Source organism: Aethalodelphis obliquidens, unplaced genomic scaffold (assembly GCF_003676395.1).
Source record: "Aethalodelphis obliquidens isolate GAN/ISIS:26980383/991018 unplaced genomic scaffold, ASM367639v1 scaffold33, whole genome shotgun sequence".
Taxonomy (NCBI): Eukaryota; Metazoa; Chordata; class Mammalia; order Artiodactyla; family Delphinidae; genus Aethalodelphis; species Aethalodelphis obliquidens.
In genome coordinates this window covers 12,647,668-12,667,475 of record NW_020837977.1, presented here as the reverse complement: position 1 = coordinate 12,667,475, position 19,808 = coordinate 12,647,668, and the positions used below count along the sequence as shown (strand labels likewise).

The 19,808-nt window shown below is 39.7% G+C and overlaps 1 protein-coding gene across 1 annotated transcript in view; it reads left to right on the top strand.

The window, feature by feature from the left end:
* Nucleotides 1-19,808, top strand: part of NKAIN3 (sodium/potassium transporting ATPase interacting 3) — a 509,268-nt gene that overhangs the window by 360,597 nt on the left and 128,863 nt on the right. Inside the window, 1 exon segment of the mRNA XM_027128020.1 lies at nucleotides 7,487-7,684. Coding sequence (XP_026983821.1) covers nucleotides 7,487-7,684 — 198 coding nt within the window.

Here is a 19,808-nt window from a genome sequence, read left to right as displayed (position 1 = left end):
TTTTTTTTTTTTTTAAAGAAGCCTATCAGATTAAAACAAACATCTATTTTTCTCAAACAAGGAATTTTCCAACCAAAATTTTAAAATAAGCAAGGATTTTCTTTTCAGACAGTAAACTTGGCAAAAAACAGATTGAATAGAAACACTTCTGTTGTGCAAATGAAGTAAAGTGTGTGCATACATGCACATGCGGCATGAATTCTGAATACAACAAACTATATAACACATTAGTACAGGCATGAAACACAAAGGTAGCACCATTTTATGGTCTCAAAATCCCAATTAGCATAAAAGGCATAACATTGTAATCAAATAGTTATTGATTAACACAAAGACAGAGAAGCCAGATGTGTTGAGTGGGCTTGGTAATTAGCTAAGTAAACTACAGGTGTTTAAAATTCATAGATTACAGCAACATGTACACTTATTGTTAGAAAATCATCTGTAGGCAAATCTTAGTGTCGTCAGGTGCAGCAATTACATACCATAAATGTCAGTATCTGGGAATGTACATTATACTTTCACAAATAATATTTGAGGCATCACTGGCATGAAATGGTTTTTTCCATTGCATTGAAATGTTGTTGCATTCTATGCACAAATGCTCAGCTTGGAAAGGCTGTTTTTGCAGGGACATACCTGGTTCTGCCCTATGGACCTGATGCACATCAAAAGTGAGGATGAATTAGGAGATTGGGATTGACCTATATGCACTAATATGTATAAAATAGATAGCTAATAAAAACCTGCTTTATAAAAAAATATTCAAAAAAATAAAACTTGTAACATGTTTTTTTAAGTGTAACTTACACGTAAAAAACATTTTAATTAAAAAGGCACTACTGGGCTTCCCTGGTGGCGCAGTGGTTGAGAGTCCGCCTGCCGATGCAGGGGACACGGGTTCGTGCCCCGGTCCGGGAAGATCCCACATGCCGCGGAGCGGCTGGGCCCGTGAGCCATGGCTGCTGAGCCTGCGCGTCCGGAGCCTGTGCTCCGCAACGGGAGAGGCCACGACAGTGAGAGGCCCGTGTACCACAAAAAAAAAAAAAAAAAAAAAGGCACTACAGTATATATACACAGTAATAAATTCAAACAATACAACAGACTTAGAACAAAAAGTAAATCTCCTACCCCAAACCTTCAATGCCTCTCCCCCAGAGGAAGCCACTACTAAGTATGTCCTTCTAGAAAAGTGCCGTGCATATGGATTTTTAAAAAGTGCACACATATGGATTTTTTAAAAAAAGCAAATCAGCATAAAACAAGACATGGCTAATGAATGGACAACTACAAAGTAAACACGGATAAGAGAAGGGGAGGTTGACATTTAAAAGAAAAACAAAAGTCTTCCTGCAAATTGCAGACTTTTGTAAATTTCTCGCTGTATTTCCCCTACCCCCTTCAAGGTGGCCCTGCAGGAGGTGGGCTTCATTTATATCATTTCCTCTAATGGGACTAGTGATTTCTTTTAAGTCGTTATTAGAAAACTGGGGGTGGGGGGGGGGGGGGGGGGGGGAGTGTTCGTTTGGATCCTTCCACAGCATCCAATGGTTTTGGAAAGAAATTCAGCCTTTCACCATGGTTCTTTTCCTCCTTGTTTTGCACAGTGTCTCAGTTATTTTAATAAACACATGAGAAGGATGGCTGATTCTCTCCATACTTACCTTTCTTAAGAAATGCATTTGATAATACATTCCTACTCAAGAGTGGGACCACTAGGTCATAAGGCATACATTTATCTAGCGACAGTGGATATACAAAACTTTTTTCAAAGTGGCTGCACAAATTCACACTCCCACTAGCAATAATGGATGTTCAGTGACCTTCTGGGGTTTTTTTTAGGTTTTCTCAATTCTTAATTGAGTTTGTGCCTCAAAAAATCCAGTAGCGGGCTTCCCTGGTGGCGCAGTGGTTGAGAGTCCGCCTGCCCATGCAGGGGACACGGATTCGTGACCCGGTCCGGGAGGATCCCACATGTCGCGGAGCGGCTGGGCCCGTGAGCCATGGCCGCTGAGCCTGCGCGTCCGGAGCCTGTGTTCCGCAACGGGAGAGGCCACAGCGGTGAGAGGCCCGCGTACCAAAAAAAAAGAAAAAAAAAAAAGAAAAGAAAAGCCCTATCAATACCTAGTTGTAAGGATAAGAAACAAAATCAAAATGATCAATGGCTGCTCCTCACTCTGCAGACTGTTCTTTATATTCAACACCAGTGGCATGGGCCTAAATAATTATGATGTGCTATGGCTTGCAGGAAGAATTCTCTAAGAAAGCAACAGTAGGGGGCTTCCCTGGCGGCACAGTGGTTAAGCATCCGCCTGCCAATGCAGGGGACACGGGTTCGAGCCCTGGCCCAGGAAGATCCCACATGCTGCGGAGCAACGAAGCCCGTGCGCCACAACTACTGAGCCTGAGCTCTAGAGCCCGCAAGCCACAACCACTGAGCCCACGTGCCACAACTACTGAAGCCTGCACGCCTAGAGCCTGTGCTCCGCAACAAGAGAAGCCACGACAATGAGAAGCCCTCACACTGCAATGAAGAGTAGCCCCTGCTCACCGCAACTAGAGAAAGACCGCGCACAGCAACGAAGACCCAAAACAGCCAAAAGTAGATAAATAAGTAAATTTATTAAAAAAAAAAAAAGAAAGAAAGCAACAGTAACTGACAAACACTTTCAAATGGAAGCTTGAAAACCTTTTAAGCTTATCCCTAAGAGCTGCTTTTAATATAGGAAAATAACATATAATTATTGATATATCAGTAATTAAACTGATGCTAAGTCTTTGTATAATGGGCTCCAAACACGTAAACCTCGCTACCAAGCACTGTGTTTGTCCTTTATGATATAGATCTACAGTGCTCTCTGAAATGTTTGATGCTTCAGTGAAAAGAAAATTATTAGAAATGTAAGACATTTGTTTTAATTTTTCTAATTCCTATTCTGAGATAAACAGTATTTCAAAAGAAATTTCAACTGACATGAATTTAATTATATAAATGTAAACCCAAAGCTAACTCTAAAATTGAGCAAAATCTATTTTCTTACATACTTGTGGACATCTCTTCAAAGTCACATTTTCACTTGCACATGGGCTGGCTTATGACAAAAGACAGTGAAAAGACAGAGTAGATAGCCATACAAAATTGGATTCAATGACCCTTCCAGCCACAACTAAGGAAAAAGGAAAAAAATGATTATTAGTAGTTGGGAGTCCATTTCTAGAAATAAGGAGGATTAGCTAAAATTAAATTAGATACATGCCAAAAAAAGCAGATGATTAAAAGAACAAAGAAGAATAAGAGAAAGACTAGTTCTTTGATTAATGAAAAATTATATAGTGGTCTACTGTAATAGAAAGTGAGTATTGAATTTTTCAGGGTGTAAGCCGATTCCAATACTGTAGCTACACTTACTGGGAATAAAATGTGGGCAGGCATATCCACGTACACAGTTAATGAGCATTTCAAAGAATTCTGGAAATTCTTTTTTTTTTTTTTTACTCAAGTACTTGAAGAAAATGGGAACAAGTTTGAGATTCACACTAATGAGATGAAAGGGCTTTTAAACAGTATTTAGTTGAGTAGATATTCAGGGAAAAGCAGTGTTCTGGAATAATTTTAAGTCATAACTTTGCGAGTGTGAGTAGACGCACGGATTGACTCTTGTCCACCCCATGTTCTTACTACCTGGACTCCCAACTTCATGAAAAACACCGAATCCTCTCTTCTCAATCCCCTCAGTTCCTTGAAATGCAGTTTTTCACTCCCAACACTCTGCCGGCATTGCATTTTGTAAGGTCCCCATTGCCCACCACTCAGCAAATTCAGTGCTGCTTTTTTTTGTTGTTGTTGTTTGTTTGTTTTATTTTAGGAGGAGTTTTTGCCTCTGGCATTACCAACTTCCCTGAAATTCTTTCTCCTGTTGGCCTGGACATGCTCTGTCTCTCCAGGCTGTCCTCACACCTCCCAAACCCTTCATGTTTCTTCTCTCTCTCCTTGCTTTCTTCCTCCTTGTTTTACAAACTGTCCCTTGGTAATCACATACACTTGCATAAATACAAATACCGTTATCCATATCTCTTAAATTCTAAGGACAATGGCAAAGACATCAGTTGTCAATTTTCTTAACCATGGTGTGCTTAAATTCTCAGATAATATTCTAATTCCAAGAAATGGAAAAGAAATGACATTTGAGAGACTCAATTATTTTTAAGGTTACTTTGTTGACCTATGGTCTAGCACTAACCCGTGTGTTTGAAAACTACACGCTTTGATATGATAGCCAAAATGTCAACAAAATAAATGAACTTCTGCATTTATTTATTTACTTTTTCTTTATTAAAAGATCGTAGTTTTCTGAGTTGCATTTCCTTTGACGTGCCTGACATAGGAAATTGAGTTTATTATGTGTTAAGGTGTTTTTTAATGTTTGAAATCTAACTACTGAAGGAGATAGAAATCAGACACAAACTTGTGATAAAATTTTATACCAAATTTAAGAGGTCTAAACTTTAAGTATAATTTGATGCTATTGATTTTCTCATTCAAATTTTAATGCAGTCATTGCAAAGAATAGAACAGTTTATAAATATGTTACACTGCCAACAAATGAAGTGAGAACTGCACTGAGAGATTTCTGTGAGTGTAACAAATATGTATCATTAGTTCATAAATTCACTTTTCTTTTATTTGGATAATATAAATTTCAGTCAAAGTCATACTGAAAGGCACTTACAGTCCTGCAATAGAAAAGGCCACTAGGTAAGAATGCGTAAAGAATAGAAATTGCTATGGATTTTGAGGTCCTACTAGTTTATCCTGAACCTAATGAATTCTATTAAAATTGGAAATAATCGTTTTTCTGTAGTGACCAAGACTAACTATAAGAGATTAAATCTGCTGGCCGGGAAAGGGAGCAGCATGCAGTTTGCCTGTAGGTAAATTGCTTTGTATGAAACTGAATTCACTTGCAAAAGCAATTATATTTTTCTATAATATTTTCCCTCTAGAGGGTAACTGCAAAGGATACATGTAGCCAACCAACAACCAAAAAAAAAAAAAAATGATGTAAAATGTTTTATTATCCATAAAATTCTGTAACTGTGAAGGTAACTGAATGATATGTGCAGCAAACCATAACCAAGAAAAACAAACAAAAAAGATAGAAAATGTTTTATTATTGATCTAATCAGAGGCATACTTATAATGGTGCTTGAATTACTTGAGTTGAGGAGAAGCTAAAACTGTGAAATAACTGCCTACCAGCCTAAACTGGAAATGTTTCTTACCTTGCAGTGTGGGTACCACATACAGCAGGGAGTAACAGCAGGTAAGGGGCTCCCACGCTGGTTTTATTCAGTCCCAGACACCTCGAAGTTCAAGAACTTTCCATTTCACACCGGCTTCCCCTAAGTTTTCAGAGTTCCCAATTTCCGGTACTTAGGAGTGTCCTATGCCACTGAGATGGGGACTTGTCCTCCGAGGGACACTGGGATGCACAGATGTGCGTTATTTGTGCTGCACCATCGGTGGGCGGCCCCTGGGCGGCTGAGCAAAAGCCACGTGTGGTGTCCACTCAACAGGTCCCCCTGGCACCAGTGACAACACACTCGCGTGGAGTGGGGGCTGGGAAATGGACCTGCTCCTGCGTCCTCGGCTCCCCTGCCGATCCACTGTCCCCGGTCCACGGCCTACAGTCCACAGGCGCCCTTGCCATGTCTCCATCATCACACCTCCTCCTTCCTGCTCCACACGGGCAGCTGTAATCTTTAGCTTATCTGGGAGTCAAGAGTCTGGTTCTTCATCTATTCTTTTCAAACTATTGTTTATGACAAAAATGTTACAGCCTTAGTTCTTCATGGCTGACACTGCAAATACTAAGGGGCATCTCTTGAGAATTAAACACCTGCACTGGTGTTTCTCTTTAGAGCTCTGAAAGCCTATTTTGATATGTAAAAGTCAAGGATTGCCTTCTTTGTTCTTTTGCTGTAGTGTACAGTGTTCTTCAGCTGTAGTGGCATTTTTTGGAAACAACTTGGGAGGAGGGATCTAGCTCCCTTCAGGGTATGAGGAATTGTAAGGGGTTGGGCAGGGGAACATAGTTGGTCATGGGATAACATCACGTCACAGCTAAAAGTACAGATTGCATAGGGTCAAGTCTGGATCTACCACTACATAGGCAGTTCATTTAATTTATTTATTAACGAAGTTGGGCAATTTATTTTGCCTTTCTTTCCTCACCTGTTTTAGTTTTGTTTTGTTGTTGTTGTTGTTGTTTTATGATCGTTATACAACAAATACTACAAACCTGGTGTCTTAAACAACAGAAATTTATATTCTCATAGCTTATTTTCAGACTTCGGGCCGAAGTCTGAAACTCAGTTTCACTGGGCTGAAATCAAGACGTTGGCAGGGCCGCACTCCTTCTGGAGTTTTAGGGAGAATCCTTTCTTGTCTCTTCCAGCTTTTGGTGGCAGCCAACATTCCCGGACTTGTGGCCACATCACTCCAAGCTCTGCCTCTGTGGTCACACTGTCCTTCTATTCCTCCTTGTGTCTGTCTACTCTCCCTCTGCCTCCCTCTTATAAGGAGACATGTGATTGTCTTTAGGGCCCATCAGATAATCCAGGATAATACCCCCATCTCATGACCCTTAATGCAATCACATCTGCAAAGTCCTTTTCTTGCCATATAAGGTAAAATCCACAGGTTCCAGGGAGTAGGACATAAATGTATTTTGGGGAGACCATTATTCAGCCTACTGTAAGTTAGGATGATGATAGTACGTGCAAGAACACATAGCGTGTGACAAGTGCTCAGAACAATGTCTACCAGGCAAAAAATCTCTCAATAGAGATCTCCAATCTCTCACTGTGCTTCCCTGGTGGCACAGTGGTTGAGAGTCCGCCTGCCGGTGCAGGGGACGCGGGTTCGTGCCCCGGTCCTGGAGGATCCCACGTGCCGCGGAGCGGCTGGGCCCGTGAGCCGTGGCCGCTGAGCCTGCGCATTCAGAGCCTGTGCTCCGCAATGGGAGAGGCCACAACAGTGAGAGGCCCGCGTACCGCAAAAAAAAAAAAAAAAAAAAATCTCTCAATAAATGTTAGCATATGATGGTGATGCCAATGGCAATGGAGCAACAAGAAAATACAGAAGAAAATTTCAATGTGGACAATATAATTTTTAAATAAACATAGGAACTTTTAAATAAACATGTCATCTCTGGAATTTTGATGTGTGCTAACCTTGAAATGTTATTATTCAAAGAATTATATCACCACATTGAATAACTGTAACCGATGTGAAAAATGAGCTATTTCATTTAGCCATATGATATACATGTCGCCAATGTTAACTTTGTCTTTTGTCACTTTTTACTTGAAATTTAAACCATTTCAACAATTTCATTCATCCTGAATTCTTCCTAAAGTGAAAATCAAAGGTGTGATGTGATATGATTGTCTCCTTTTGCTCTCTTGTCTCCTTATATCCTAGGATACAGATCTAATGACATTCAACATCTCTGTACACCGGTCGTGGTGGCGGGAACACGGGCCTGGCTGTGTCCGAAGAGTGCTGCCCCCGTCAGCCCACGGCATGATGGACGATTACACGTATGTCTCCGTCACCGGCTGCATCGTCGACTTCCAGTACCTGGAGGTCATCCACAGTGCCGTCCAAATACTACTCTCTGTAAGTATCACGTTTGTCCGATCAGGACTCTCTTTAATGGCATTTTATATCTAAACTTTCTGTCCATACACCCCCACCGGTAGATAATGCCGTAGATGAGCACACAGAGAACATCCTTTAAACAATGGAAATAGCAGCGATGATGCTAACGGTAGTTATGCTTAATGGCAGGTGACATCTTTTTCCTCTTGGTATCCAGACACTTTGTTTTTAGAACCAGTTAGTTGCTGTAGTTTCTAACTTGAGATACAATCCCCACAGTTCAGTGGAATAGTACCACCATCCCCCAGAAGTGGTGCATTGCCCCTTCACTACTGTGGGCTCTTCTCCTAATATACTCCTACCGCTGCAACTACTTCTAATGCATTCTTTTATTAAGTCATGTTAGTTCCAAAGAAAGAAGGATGAAAATACACCCGATGTCTTTCTCAATCTAATAAACCTCATATTTCAAATAATTATTTCTTAAGAAATCAGATTCCTCCAGAGAGTCCTACACATTTTAGTGCCTGAAATTGGTTGTGAGGATAGAGTTCCATATAGAGAAACAGAGACGCAGTAGTCTGATTGGACCACAGAAGGTTTATGTGCTAGGAATTCCTTAAAGACATTTTCTTTCCACCAGACTGTCCCAGCCACAGTTTGGTCACGCTGTGGAGTGGAATTAATTTAAGATATATACCATCTTCAAGAATGCTGTTTCTTTGAGATCCGACAAGGACTTGGCATTTTGTTTGAGTCAATATGCAATAAAGCCGTTCTCACAACACTTTTCACATGAACCAACCATCTCAGTTCTTCTATCCAGATGGTTAGAGTTAGAGTCAGAATGAGAAAGACAGGCTCAATAATAAATAAATAGATGACAGAAGTACGAGAGGTGTATGTCCATTAAGAATGTACCTTGGAATTATTTCCAGAAAGATCTTTAGGAGTCCCTGCTAACACTTACTGTATCTGTTATCTACTGCTGTGTAACAAACTGCTCCAAACTGTAATTACTTAAAACAGTATCAGTGTGTTGCTTAGAGTCCTGTGGCTCAGGAATTTGGGCAGGGCTCAGTTGGATTGCTCTGTTTCACATGGTACTAGCCAGGTCACTCACGTGAACCTTCCACCAGGAGCTCTGCTCTGGTTAGAATATTCTAGAAGTCCTCACTTATATGTCTGGTGCTGGGTGTTGACCCACATTCTCCTCCACATGGCTTCTCTTTTGAAGAAAACTTGACAGACTTTCTTGCAGCCAGGCTGCTGGTTCCAAAAAGAGAAGCCCAACATGCAAGCATTTATCAAGCCTCTACTTGAGAGTAATGTCTACTGTTGTCCCATTGGCTACAGAAAGTCATGTGACCAAGCCCAGTATCATTGTGGGAGGGGCCTCTAGAAAGGTGAGAGTATCAGGAGACATGGCTCATTTTGAGCCATCAATGTAGCAGTCTTACCCGTCTTTACATAATTTATTAACTATTGTTCTTTAACCTGCATATGTCAAGGTTTAAAATAGTGTTTTAGAGCATATTTGAATTATAATTTTCTAGAAAGCCTAAAGACTAGAATAAAATACTTCAAAGATCTTTTAGTGTTCTAGTTCAATGAAAGGCAAACTCTACCCTAAATTCAAAGAGGTTGGACCACAATGCTAAGGAATTTTCTTTCAGAAATGTAACAGGGAATCTGATTATTCTTCGTTTCTATATGCTGTCACTTGTCCATATATGTTTATCAATCTTTCCCTATTCTCTGGTCTTTCTTTACTCTCCTGGCAGTTACATATGAAATTGTGGCAAACTGTATATGTTTAAACCTCTGAATTAAAAAAAAAACATGGAGGCAAATTTTCTTTTAAAATGTGTCAGTCTATTTTAAGGTGAAATTGTCCTAGGTTCTAAAAGTTCTTATTAAATTTTGTAACACTGAAACATTTTTCTAGAATCCTTCATGTGTGAACAGATTCCCCTCCTTTAAAAAAAATGCATAGAAAATTGCTAACCCATTTTGTGGCATGATGGCATGATTTCCAAGTTTTTATAATGCAGTAGAATGCTGTAGAATCAGAAAGTCATTTCTCCATAGTAACTCCAATTCAAATGAACAGCAAGGTGAAAGTATTTATATGATAAGATGTTGAACTAACGTTAAAAACCTACTTTAGAGAAAAGTACAAAATAAAGTGTATGTTGCCACCTATAAGTACTTGTCACTTACAAATTAATTCCTCAGCACATTTGTTTAGTGAATGTTCAGAGCTGTCCACCTGCATACAGAGTCCTCATTATCTTGTTCAGCCTTCCAGCAGTAAAAATATAAGTTGCTGATCTCTGACTTTTCTTGTATAATATACCTGCCAGACAGGATTGTCAATATTTTTTCTTTTTATGTTAAAATGAAATATATCCTGACTTTGTTTCACAACGATCAAATTATGTATTATTGTTGTGGTTGATTGCATATAATTTTCTTTTATTTTCTACTTATTTCATACGAATATGTCTACAATGATTAGAACTGTGATTTTTTAAAATCTGATGATATGGGAATACTTCCTGTATCTCAGCGTGTGCTGAGATGCTTAGCATGTGCTGAGATGTCTTATTAGTGGAAAAAGTAACAGTTGCAAGATTTAACAGCCCCTGCATGGGCAACAACGAAGCAAACGGGCAAAGGGCTTTGAGATGAGGCAGGGTCCCAGAGGCCCTGCTGCCCCAGGGGTTACCTCTATAATTGCTGAAGGCCCAGGAATATCTAGAAGGACACAGGGAGGGGCCGGCAAGGGTGGCCAGGATGGTGGAGAGGGGTTTCAGGGCAGCAGTTCTCTGACAAGTTGAGAGGAAAGTGTTTGAGTGACTTACCCGCAGATACAGCTCTGATGGTGGACACCACCTGTATGATTGTCCCGCCTAACAGCAGGGCTTGGAACTGGAAGAAACGAAATCCCAGTCATAAGCATTCAACAGGAAATGGGTACAAGCTTGATGGAAACAGACAAAAACAGCAGAGCTCAGAAAGAAGGGATAGGGTCCCACACAGGCTCTGAGAGCATCCGCACCCCACTCAGCTCTCCCCGAGGCCTCCTGCCAATTGTGAGCGACACCAAGTTGAAGATCAAGTGGAATCCCAGGAAAGGCTGTGGACAGTTTGAGGGGAGGGGCACGTTTCATTTAGGAGGGGATGATGCCAACATCTTCAAAGGCAGTAGCCGGGATCAAGGCTGCGGGATCTCCACCTCACCTGAAGCATGGCCAGTGATCTGAGTATCAGTCTCCCTGCCCCAACTCTGCCCCGCCCAGTGTCACGCCTGCACTTTGCTCCTGGAGACATGATGCGAAAGTGCAGATGTGATTACTCACTTTCCTTCTGATCACCCTTCGGTGATTCCCGTCACCTTGGAGATGAAATCCGAATTTGCACCTTGTCAGCTGAGGCCCTCATGACCTGCCCCTGCCTGATTCCCACCCTGGTCTCCTGACCCTCCCGGACAGGAGCCCAGCTGCCACCCATGCAGAGTGTGACCTGTTGGCAGGCGAGCCTGCAGCCCGGCCTGCAGCACTCTGCTGGGAATGGGTCCTCCCCCACCAGCTCTTCATCCACCGGCCACGGTCCACAAGTAGACATCTTTCCTCCAAAAGTTGCAGGATATGTTAATTTAGTTTTTTTAAATAGACAATACATTCACTTAATTCAGAAACATAAAAATGTGTGCGGTGAAAATCCTCCCTCCTTCCCTCGTGTCCCCATTTGCCTGGGGCCCCCATCTCTGCTCCGCATCGGGCAACCCACCCCGTTTTGTCTTGTTTGTCTGTTTAGTGTCATGCGTATGACTCCAAAGTGTCTTTAGGCAAATATAAGAAAATGTGACTCTGTATTCTTATCTGCACCTCACAAAAAACAGCATATGATACGCATTCTTCTGAGACTTTCCTTTTTTTTACTTATTATATATTTTGGAGCTGTTTCCATATCAGCACATCAGCGTTTCATTGTTCATTTTAATGGTCCCCTATTGATTGACATTTGCATTGTTAACTCACCTAAATATAATGATTTTGGATATATATAAGATACAATATATCTAACATAATATATAGTATAATACAATGTCAATTGTATATTATAGTTATGTATTTTATAATTTATTACACACGTGTTATACTAAATAACTGTGCATGTGTCACTGAGAGCATTTCGTAGACCTGTACATCTCATGCACCCCCAGGCTCTACCAGATGGCCTGCCATGTGCACACTGTTTTATAGTCATTGAGTCTCTGGTCTGTCTACCTTCCAGAAAGAAAGTTCATTGAAGGCTGGTATAGTGTCCTTTTTTCCCCTGTTCATTTCCGTGGTCCCAGTCACTAGCAGAGTGATGGCACTAAATATTTAGTGAATGAATAAATGACGAATGAACACTTCCAACGTCTGAAGCGGGTAAACACAACAGGAAGAATCCATTGATCAAAAACTGGCAGGGGTGAATGCACAGACAAAATGCTGGAGCCAGAGAGAAGATTCCCTTCATCTGGCAGAGGAAGGGGATGTAGGCAAAATATTCTGCAGTGCTTGGCACGAAGCACTCAATAGCTCTGTGTTGCTAACGGTGCTGTTGTTACTACAACTGCTCTTTGCCTGTCCCTGCCCTACCCGGGCTGGTCCTTCTTCAAAGACTAGAGGGATACATCCTGGCGATGCTCTATGTATTGAAACCTTAGTTCATTAATCCCGTATCTGACACCTGTTTCCTGCATGAAAAATGTCATTCCTATGATCTTCATGGGACATGAAATCATACATTTCTATTCTGAGGACTGAACTTTATTTAATATGTATCTATTTTCCTCCTTCTGGTTTCCTAGAATTCTTTCCAACCTATGCCTCTCAAGAGCACTTGGCTAACTGAATGTGTTTCAGATTTTTGTGGCAAGTTTCAGAGTCACTACAGTGAAACAAGGTTTGAAGTAACCAGTTAAAGACCAGTTGGAAGCTCCTGAGGGCTCTGATCATAATCCTTTATTCACCCTGTATCCGTAATACCTAGGGCTGTACCCAGCTCAGAGTAAGCCACTCACTCAGAGTTGTTCAGTAAATTGTTGTATAAATTCTCTGCATTTTAGTTTTACAATCCACAGAATGCATGATTTTTAAACGTGGTACATAATTTAATGTGGCTGTGTCTTGATTTTGTTTCATACCATTTGGTAAAGAGAACCTAAACAGAAAATAGGCTTGAAAATTATTTCTGATGCAGATGTTTGGATTGGTGAGGGTACCCAGGTGCAGGGAAAAGGAAAGTCAGTCTGGTCCGAGACCATAACTCTACCTTCGAATTTGTTCTTCCGCATCCATGTGTGCTTTATTTTGAGAGTTTGGCTTATCTTTGTTGCTTTGCTCCCCTTAAGGAGAGTATCAAAACAGTTTGTGGTGAAAATTTAAAATTATGTCCACTTAAATTCCAAGCACTGTACTGTACATATTTTCAGATCACTTTGGATTCTGACTCTGGAAATGTAACACCACAGATTTAATGAGGAAACATATACAGTATATGAAATTAAATACTACAGCCCAAAACACAGCATTTCCTTTTTCTACGAGAGAATACGGATAAAATATTTCTGGTTGCAAAAATCTCCATTATCCTTTAATCTCATTCTGCCATACTATACTTTACACATTTAATTACCAAAAATCTGAACATGAAATCTTACAAATCTAAAATAAAACAAGTGGCTAAAAGTCATATTTGCATCACATATGACAGACAAAGGGTCATTATCCATAGACCTGATGAAATCTTTTAAATGAATAATAACATACACATTTAATAATTAAGTCTATGAAGAATATGAATAAATGTAATCACATGAGAGAAAATCCAAATTATAAAGGTATAAAATATGATTATTCTTGATAGTAACGATACATGCAAATTAATTTGAAAAATTATTTCACTAACTTAGCAAATTTTTAAAATAATAACATATAGGGCTTCCCTGGTGGCGCAGTGGTTGAGAATCTGCCTGCTAATGCAGGGGACACGGGTTCGAGCCCTGGTCTGGGAGGATCCCACATGCCGCGGAGCAACTGCGCCCGTGAGCCACAACTACTGAGCCTGCGCATCTGGAGCCTGTACTCCGCAATGGGAGAGGCCCCAACAGGGAGAGGCCCGCGTACCGCGATGAAGAGTGGCCCCCACTTGCCACAACTAGAGAAAGCCCTCGCACAGAAACGAAGACCCAACACAGCAAAAATAAATTAATTTTAAAAAAAATAAATAAATAATAATAACATATAGCATTAATAATAAATTGTTACTTGCTTATTGGAAAAAGCATTCTTTACTGCAAGGACCATTAAATGTCCCTACCTTTTGGCCCTGTAACCTCACTCAATGAAGTTTCTCCCAAGGAAATGATTCAACAGAAACAAAGAGCTACCTGCACTATGTTTTTTTTTTTTTTTTTACTGTTATTTATGATAGCAAACCTAGCTAGCTATGTCTAAACATATACTATTAAAGACATAGTACAGCAATTTACAATGTACTAACATGATAATTAGGTAGTAACAATCATTATGTTAATTTTAAACACCATATATAAGACATGGAAAGGTATTTATGATTTAAATAATCAGTCAAGGAGGAGAGGTAAGATGCAAAAAAAGATGTAGCATTAAGTGTGTGTTTTCCCCAAAGATGGTTTTACATATGTATCACATTTTCATTAATAATTCATGTGTTTCATCATCGCATGATTTGTGTAGAAGAGTAGAAGAGGTGTTATGATCGTTTTTCTTAGATTATGAAACATTTGCAAATCTCATAATTTTTTATTTAATTATTTGGAGGCACTCTTAAATCTTCGTTATTACTAGATATTCCATTTCAGTGGACTGCCCAGTTCTGAGGTCAATAGGTCAGTAATAATGAATATGCAACTTAAGGCCTTTTTTCATTTTCAGGATTCATTATTTGTGGGTAAACAGACACATAGACTCATGTTAACTATTAAACAAGATATGTGTATTTTAAAGGAACTCATTTTTATAACTAGTAGACAAATTCTAATCTCTAAACCTTTAAAACTCACCTTATCTACATCACTTGAGACTCACCTTATCTACAACTCTTTGGGGCTAATTTTACATATATATAGTCTTGAACCCTCACTGTCAAGATATTTTCATTCATATCTGATAGGTGACAAAGTCTCATTCTTTAATGTCTTTGGAGGCTGTCACCATGGTCAGAGCTGGGCATCAGAGTGCCCTGAGAATTGGTTTTCTGTCATGCCTGTGTTCTTTGCATTGCATCCATCTAGTCCCATCATCAGCATTCATCCCTGTTTTCTGTCTTTCATATCAGACATCTTCAGCTTAAAGATAAATTAAAACTCAATAAAGAAGGGTGAACAGTAATATTAGACCACAAGGTATCCCACGGAATCTTTATCCTCAAAAGACTGTGTGAATATCTATTCCATCTGCTTAGAGTAAATAGCACGGTCACAGGAGCAGATAATACTATTGCTAATTCAGTAACATACACTCACACAGTGTAAGAATGCAAGTCAAGAAGTAAGCTTATGAAATAAGTTCCAATTGCTATCAATTGTATCCCTCCAAAAATGCAAATATAATTAAAAGTGGGTTTCTTTTAGGTCTTATTTCTGAGTTAACATTTCCTTTATTTAACAAACTGTTAGTATGTGCTTGGAGCTGCTCTGAGTGCTTTGCAAATATGAACTCATTTAATGCTCAAAATAACCCAACAAGTAGGTATTATTTTATTCATTTTCAAATGTGAAACTAAGACACACAAAGAGGTTCACTAATTTGCCCAAAGTCACATAGCCTGCGAGTGAGTGAAGCTGGAGCTGACACCCAGGCATGTGGTCTCCAGGGTGCCTGGTCTTGACCACTTCATTGACCGTCCTCATGACATTGGAAAGAGAACCTCCAATTTCCTTCCTGCCCTTAGCTGAGATTACCGGTAACCTCTCTCAGGGCTGAAGGCGGGGAATCTCCTGCTGTGTTGATGGGTTTTACATGGCAGTTTTTAAAGTAATAGAGAGCAATTAATAATTATCTGATAGCTAAAAGATTTGTGGAATGAACAGTTCAAAATGTTTTATTTCACGCTGGAAAACATCTCCTAACCACCTTTTGGTTGTTAAAAAAAAAAAAGGAGGATTTCAACACTTATAAAATGCTAAGTATATCAGACTCTTTTATCTTTTTTTTTAGACTCTTTTATCTTGCTTGCTTGCTGGGGCATTCTAGGTGCTAGTTAAGAGGAAGGAAATCATCGTCAACCTCTCCTGCCCTAAATTCTTCCCCCATTCATCCTGTCTCAAATAATCCATTTTTGTAGGAAATGGATGATTTCTGCTCGCATCAAATTTGGGGCAATTTCTGAGCACTACCAAGAAGGATAGAGTATTTAGATCAGTTACTCCTCTGCACAAACTCTGGTCTCCCTATTCAATTCCAGCCTCAGAAAATGAATCATCGGTTTTTATCTAAAGTTCTGTAAAGGAATCATTTATTGGACCATCAAAATATTGAATAGAGTTTGTGATTGTCGAGGAAGTACTGCCGTGCCAACGATACTAGAAAGGGTTTGGCAGACACCTTTATGTTCAGGAACCAGAGTATATCTGGTTAATAAAATTGTTTGGGTTATGGGGCTTCCCTAGTGGCGCAGTGGTTTAGAGTCCGCCTGCCGATGCAGGGAACACGGGTTCGTGCCCCGGTCCGGGAAGATCCCACATGCCGCGGAGCGGCTGGGCCCGTGAGCCATGGCCTCGGAGCCTGTGCTCCGCAGTGGGAGAGGCCACAACAGTGAGAGGCCTACGTACCACAAAAAAAAAAAAAAAAAAAATTGTTTGGGTTTGAAAGTGTCTGTTTGGTGAACTGTGATTTTAAGTCATTTCTTTCTCAGTATTCATGTCTATGCAGTTTATGTTCTCTTTCTTTGAAATGTGCATACATTTTTGAAGGCTTTATTGAAATACAATTCACATACCATGCAATTCACCCATTTAAAGCATACAATTCAGTAGTTTTCAGTATATTCACAGATCTGTGCAACCATCACCATAGTCAATTTTAGAAGATATTCATCACCTGAAGAAAAACCTACACCCTTTGACTATCACTACCTATCCCAACCCTAAGCAACAACTAATCTACTTTCTATCTCTTTAGGTGTGCCTATTCTAGACATTCCATATAAATGAAATCATATAATATGTGGGTTTTTTTGTTGTCTGGCTTCTTTTATTTAGCATGTTTTCAAGGTTCATCCATGTAGCATGTATCAGAATTTCATTTCTTTTTATGGCTGAAAAATATTCTATCATATAGTTACTTTTAATATTTCTATCTGTTATAGATACATGTACAATATTTAGCAAAAATTTCAGATTTACAATTCATATGTAGAAGGCCCTCACCTGCCCACTGATAAAACCCTAAGTGGAACTTAGGCAATTCACCATCTATTTTGTCTACATATATATCCTTGTTTTGGAAACATCTGGGTTTCAGATAGCAATTCTCAGCGCTTAGATGTTTGGTCTTACATAAATCTAACACAGCACTAATGTTGTCTATCACTTGTACACAGCGTCTATGGGTTTGAGCAACTTAAAACACACAAACATTTAAAATTCATATCCTCTTATACCATAACATTCTCCTTAATAGTATGTACATGACTGGATTTTATTCTGTATATTAATCAGTCATCACAGACATATATGTTTCCAAACACAGATTTTCAAATGATCATGATTATCCCAGACATGTTTGCAGGTCTTCATAAATAATTACTGCTCTACTAGTTTCAAATAATCTGCCAAACATTGATTATTAAATGCAGAAGTGAGTTATGACATTTGGTAGACTTAAATATGATTTTATCAGAGAAACATAAAGCTTCATTAGAAATCATATCTAGCACAAAACCATTAATACAGGAAATCTGAGTTATGTTTAATAATTAATCAAGGCAAACATTGTGACTGTAGGCTTATCGGGAAATTAGAAACCAGAAAGGTAATTTTAGTAATGCTTTACTTAGGGTAGTTTAATGTCATTCAGATGTTGGCAGAGGTTTCCTCTTTAGCCCTAGGTAGGAATAATTATTGGGTTGAAAAAAAGCAGTTTCCATAATAACAAAAGTTAATTCAAAAACATTTACCCTTTTCCTTTAGAAGATCAAATTGCATATAAATTTGATAAAGAAAATCTTATGTCACTTTTTGTATTCTTTCTAAATGAAAACAGGCAGTGTATCGTTCATTCAAAAAAACATACCCAGGAAGCCCCTACATTATACAAAGCACTGTGCTAGGAGCTTTGGGCACGACAGGAGGGATCTGAATTTCAAGGACATCCGAAATGAGTTACTGGTGGGCTTACAGCAGCTTTCATTCATGCCACCACAGGGAGAATTAAGAATTCTGAAAATTAATTACCTCGAGATACATAAAAACAAAATATTCAAGCATATCACAAAGTGCAAAAATGGAGACATTCAGGAAAGAAAAAAAAAAAGCAGTAGGTCAGTTGTCCTAATGAGAAGGTAGAGAAACTCCTTCTGGAGTTCACAATCCCAGGAAACAGAGCTGCCTTGGCCAAAGAGAGGTCCAGACATGCAGGGGTTTTGATTGATTCTTATTACAACTGGTCAAAGGCAAGTTCAGAAGAAACCAAGGTTCAGAGTTCCCATGGCTGCAGCTGAATCCTACAACAGAGAGAACCTTGGGCGACTTCTCACATGTGTTCCAGACAGAAGGAACAGCGTTAAGCAGGGAAATAAAATAAGAAGCCAGGGGAGCGGTGGGTAATTCACTTTGACTTGAGAAAAGAGGATGTGCATGGATGCAGTGGCTTAAGTTGGAAAGAAACTTTGGGGTGAGGAATTTGAATGCCAAGTTAAGGCTTTGGGACTTTACCCTAAGTGAAATCAAGCTATTTTGGGTTTATAGGCAGGTCACGACTTACACACAACTCTGAACTAGGGAGGCTATTCTGATAGTCGTGTGTAGGATGGATCACATCCGCAGAAACACATATCAGGATGGTCCATCATAGTCTGGACCCATATGTCCCAGAGTGTCCTTGGAACACCTGTCCGACAAATTGAACCTTGAGAAAGATTCCATGGTGACATAAGTTTGACTGATGTCATGTTATGTCCACTCCTTGGAGATTCACAGTGAAAATGAGCATATTAAAGTTTGAGAAATCCTGCTGTTTAAAAAAAAAAAAAAAAAAAACAATCATGGGGCTTCCCTGGTGGCGCAGTGGTTGAGAATCCGCCTGCCAGTGCAGGGGACACGGGTTCGATCCCTGGTCCTGGAAGATCCCACATGCCGCAGAACAACTGAGCCCCGTGCACCACAACTACTAAGCCTGCGCTCTAGAGCCCACGAGCCACAACTACTGAGGCCATGTGCTGCAACTACTGAAGCCTGCACGCCTGGAGCCCGTGCTCTGCAACAAGAGAAGCCACCGCAGTGAGAAGCCCGCGTACCGCAGTGAAGAGTGGCCCCTGCTCATCACAACTAGAGAAAGCCCGTGCAAAGACCCAATGCAGCCAAAAGTAAATAAATAAAATAAATTTATTTTTAAAAAATCATGAAAAACAAAGACTTGAGGGACTCTTCCAGATTAAAGAAGACTGAGGAAACATGACAATGAAATGAAACATGTGATACTAGACCAAAATAAAAAAGATCTTTGTGGGACACTTGGAAATTGAGTAAAGTCTATGGATTAGACAGTAGTGTTGGACCAATGTTAAATTTCCTGGTGTTTATCACCATACCATGGCTATGTATTAAGATGCTAACATTTGAAGAATCAGGGTGAAGGGTATACGGCAATTCTTTGGAAATTGTTTTCAATTTTTCTGTAAGTCTGAAATTATTTCAAAATGAAACTAAGCATGTTTTTGAATCTAGAAAACGACTGCATTCCCAAACAATTTTCTAAAGGAAACACTTTGGGAAATACTGGCTTAAGGGAAAGTTAGGAAGTGTCAGTAAGAATGGAAATCAAAGGATAGATTTAAAAAACATTAGTGAGACTTGGCAGTGACGGGAGGCAAAGGAGATAAA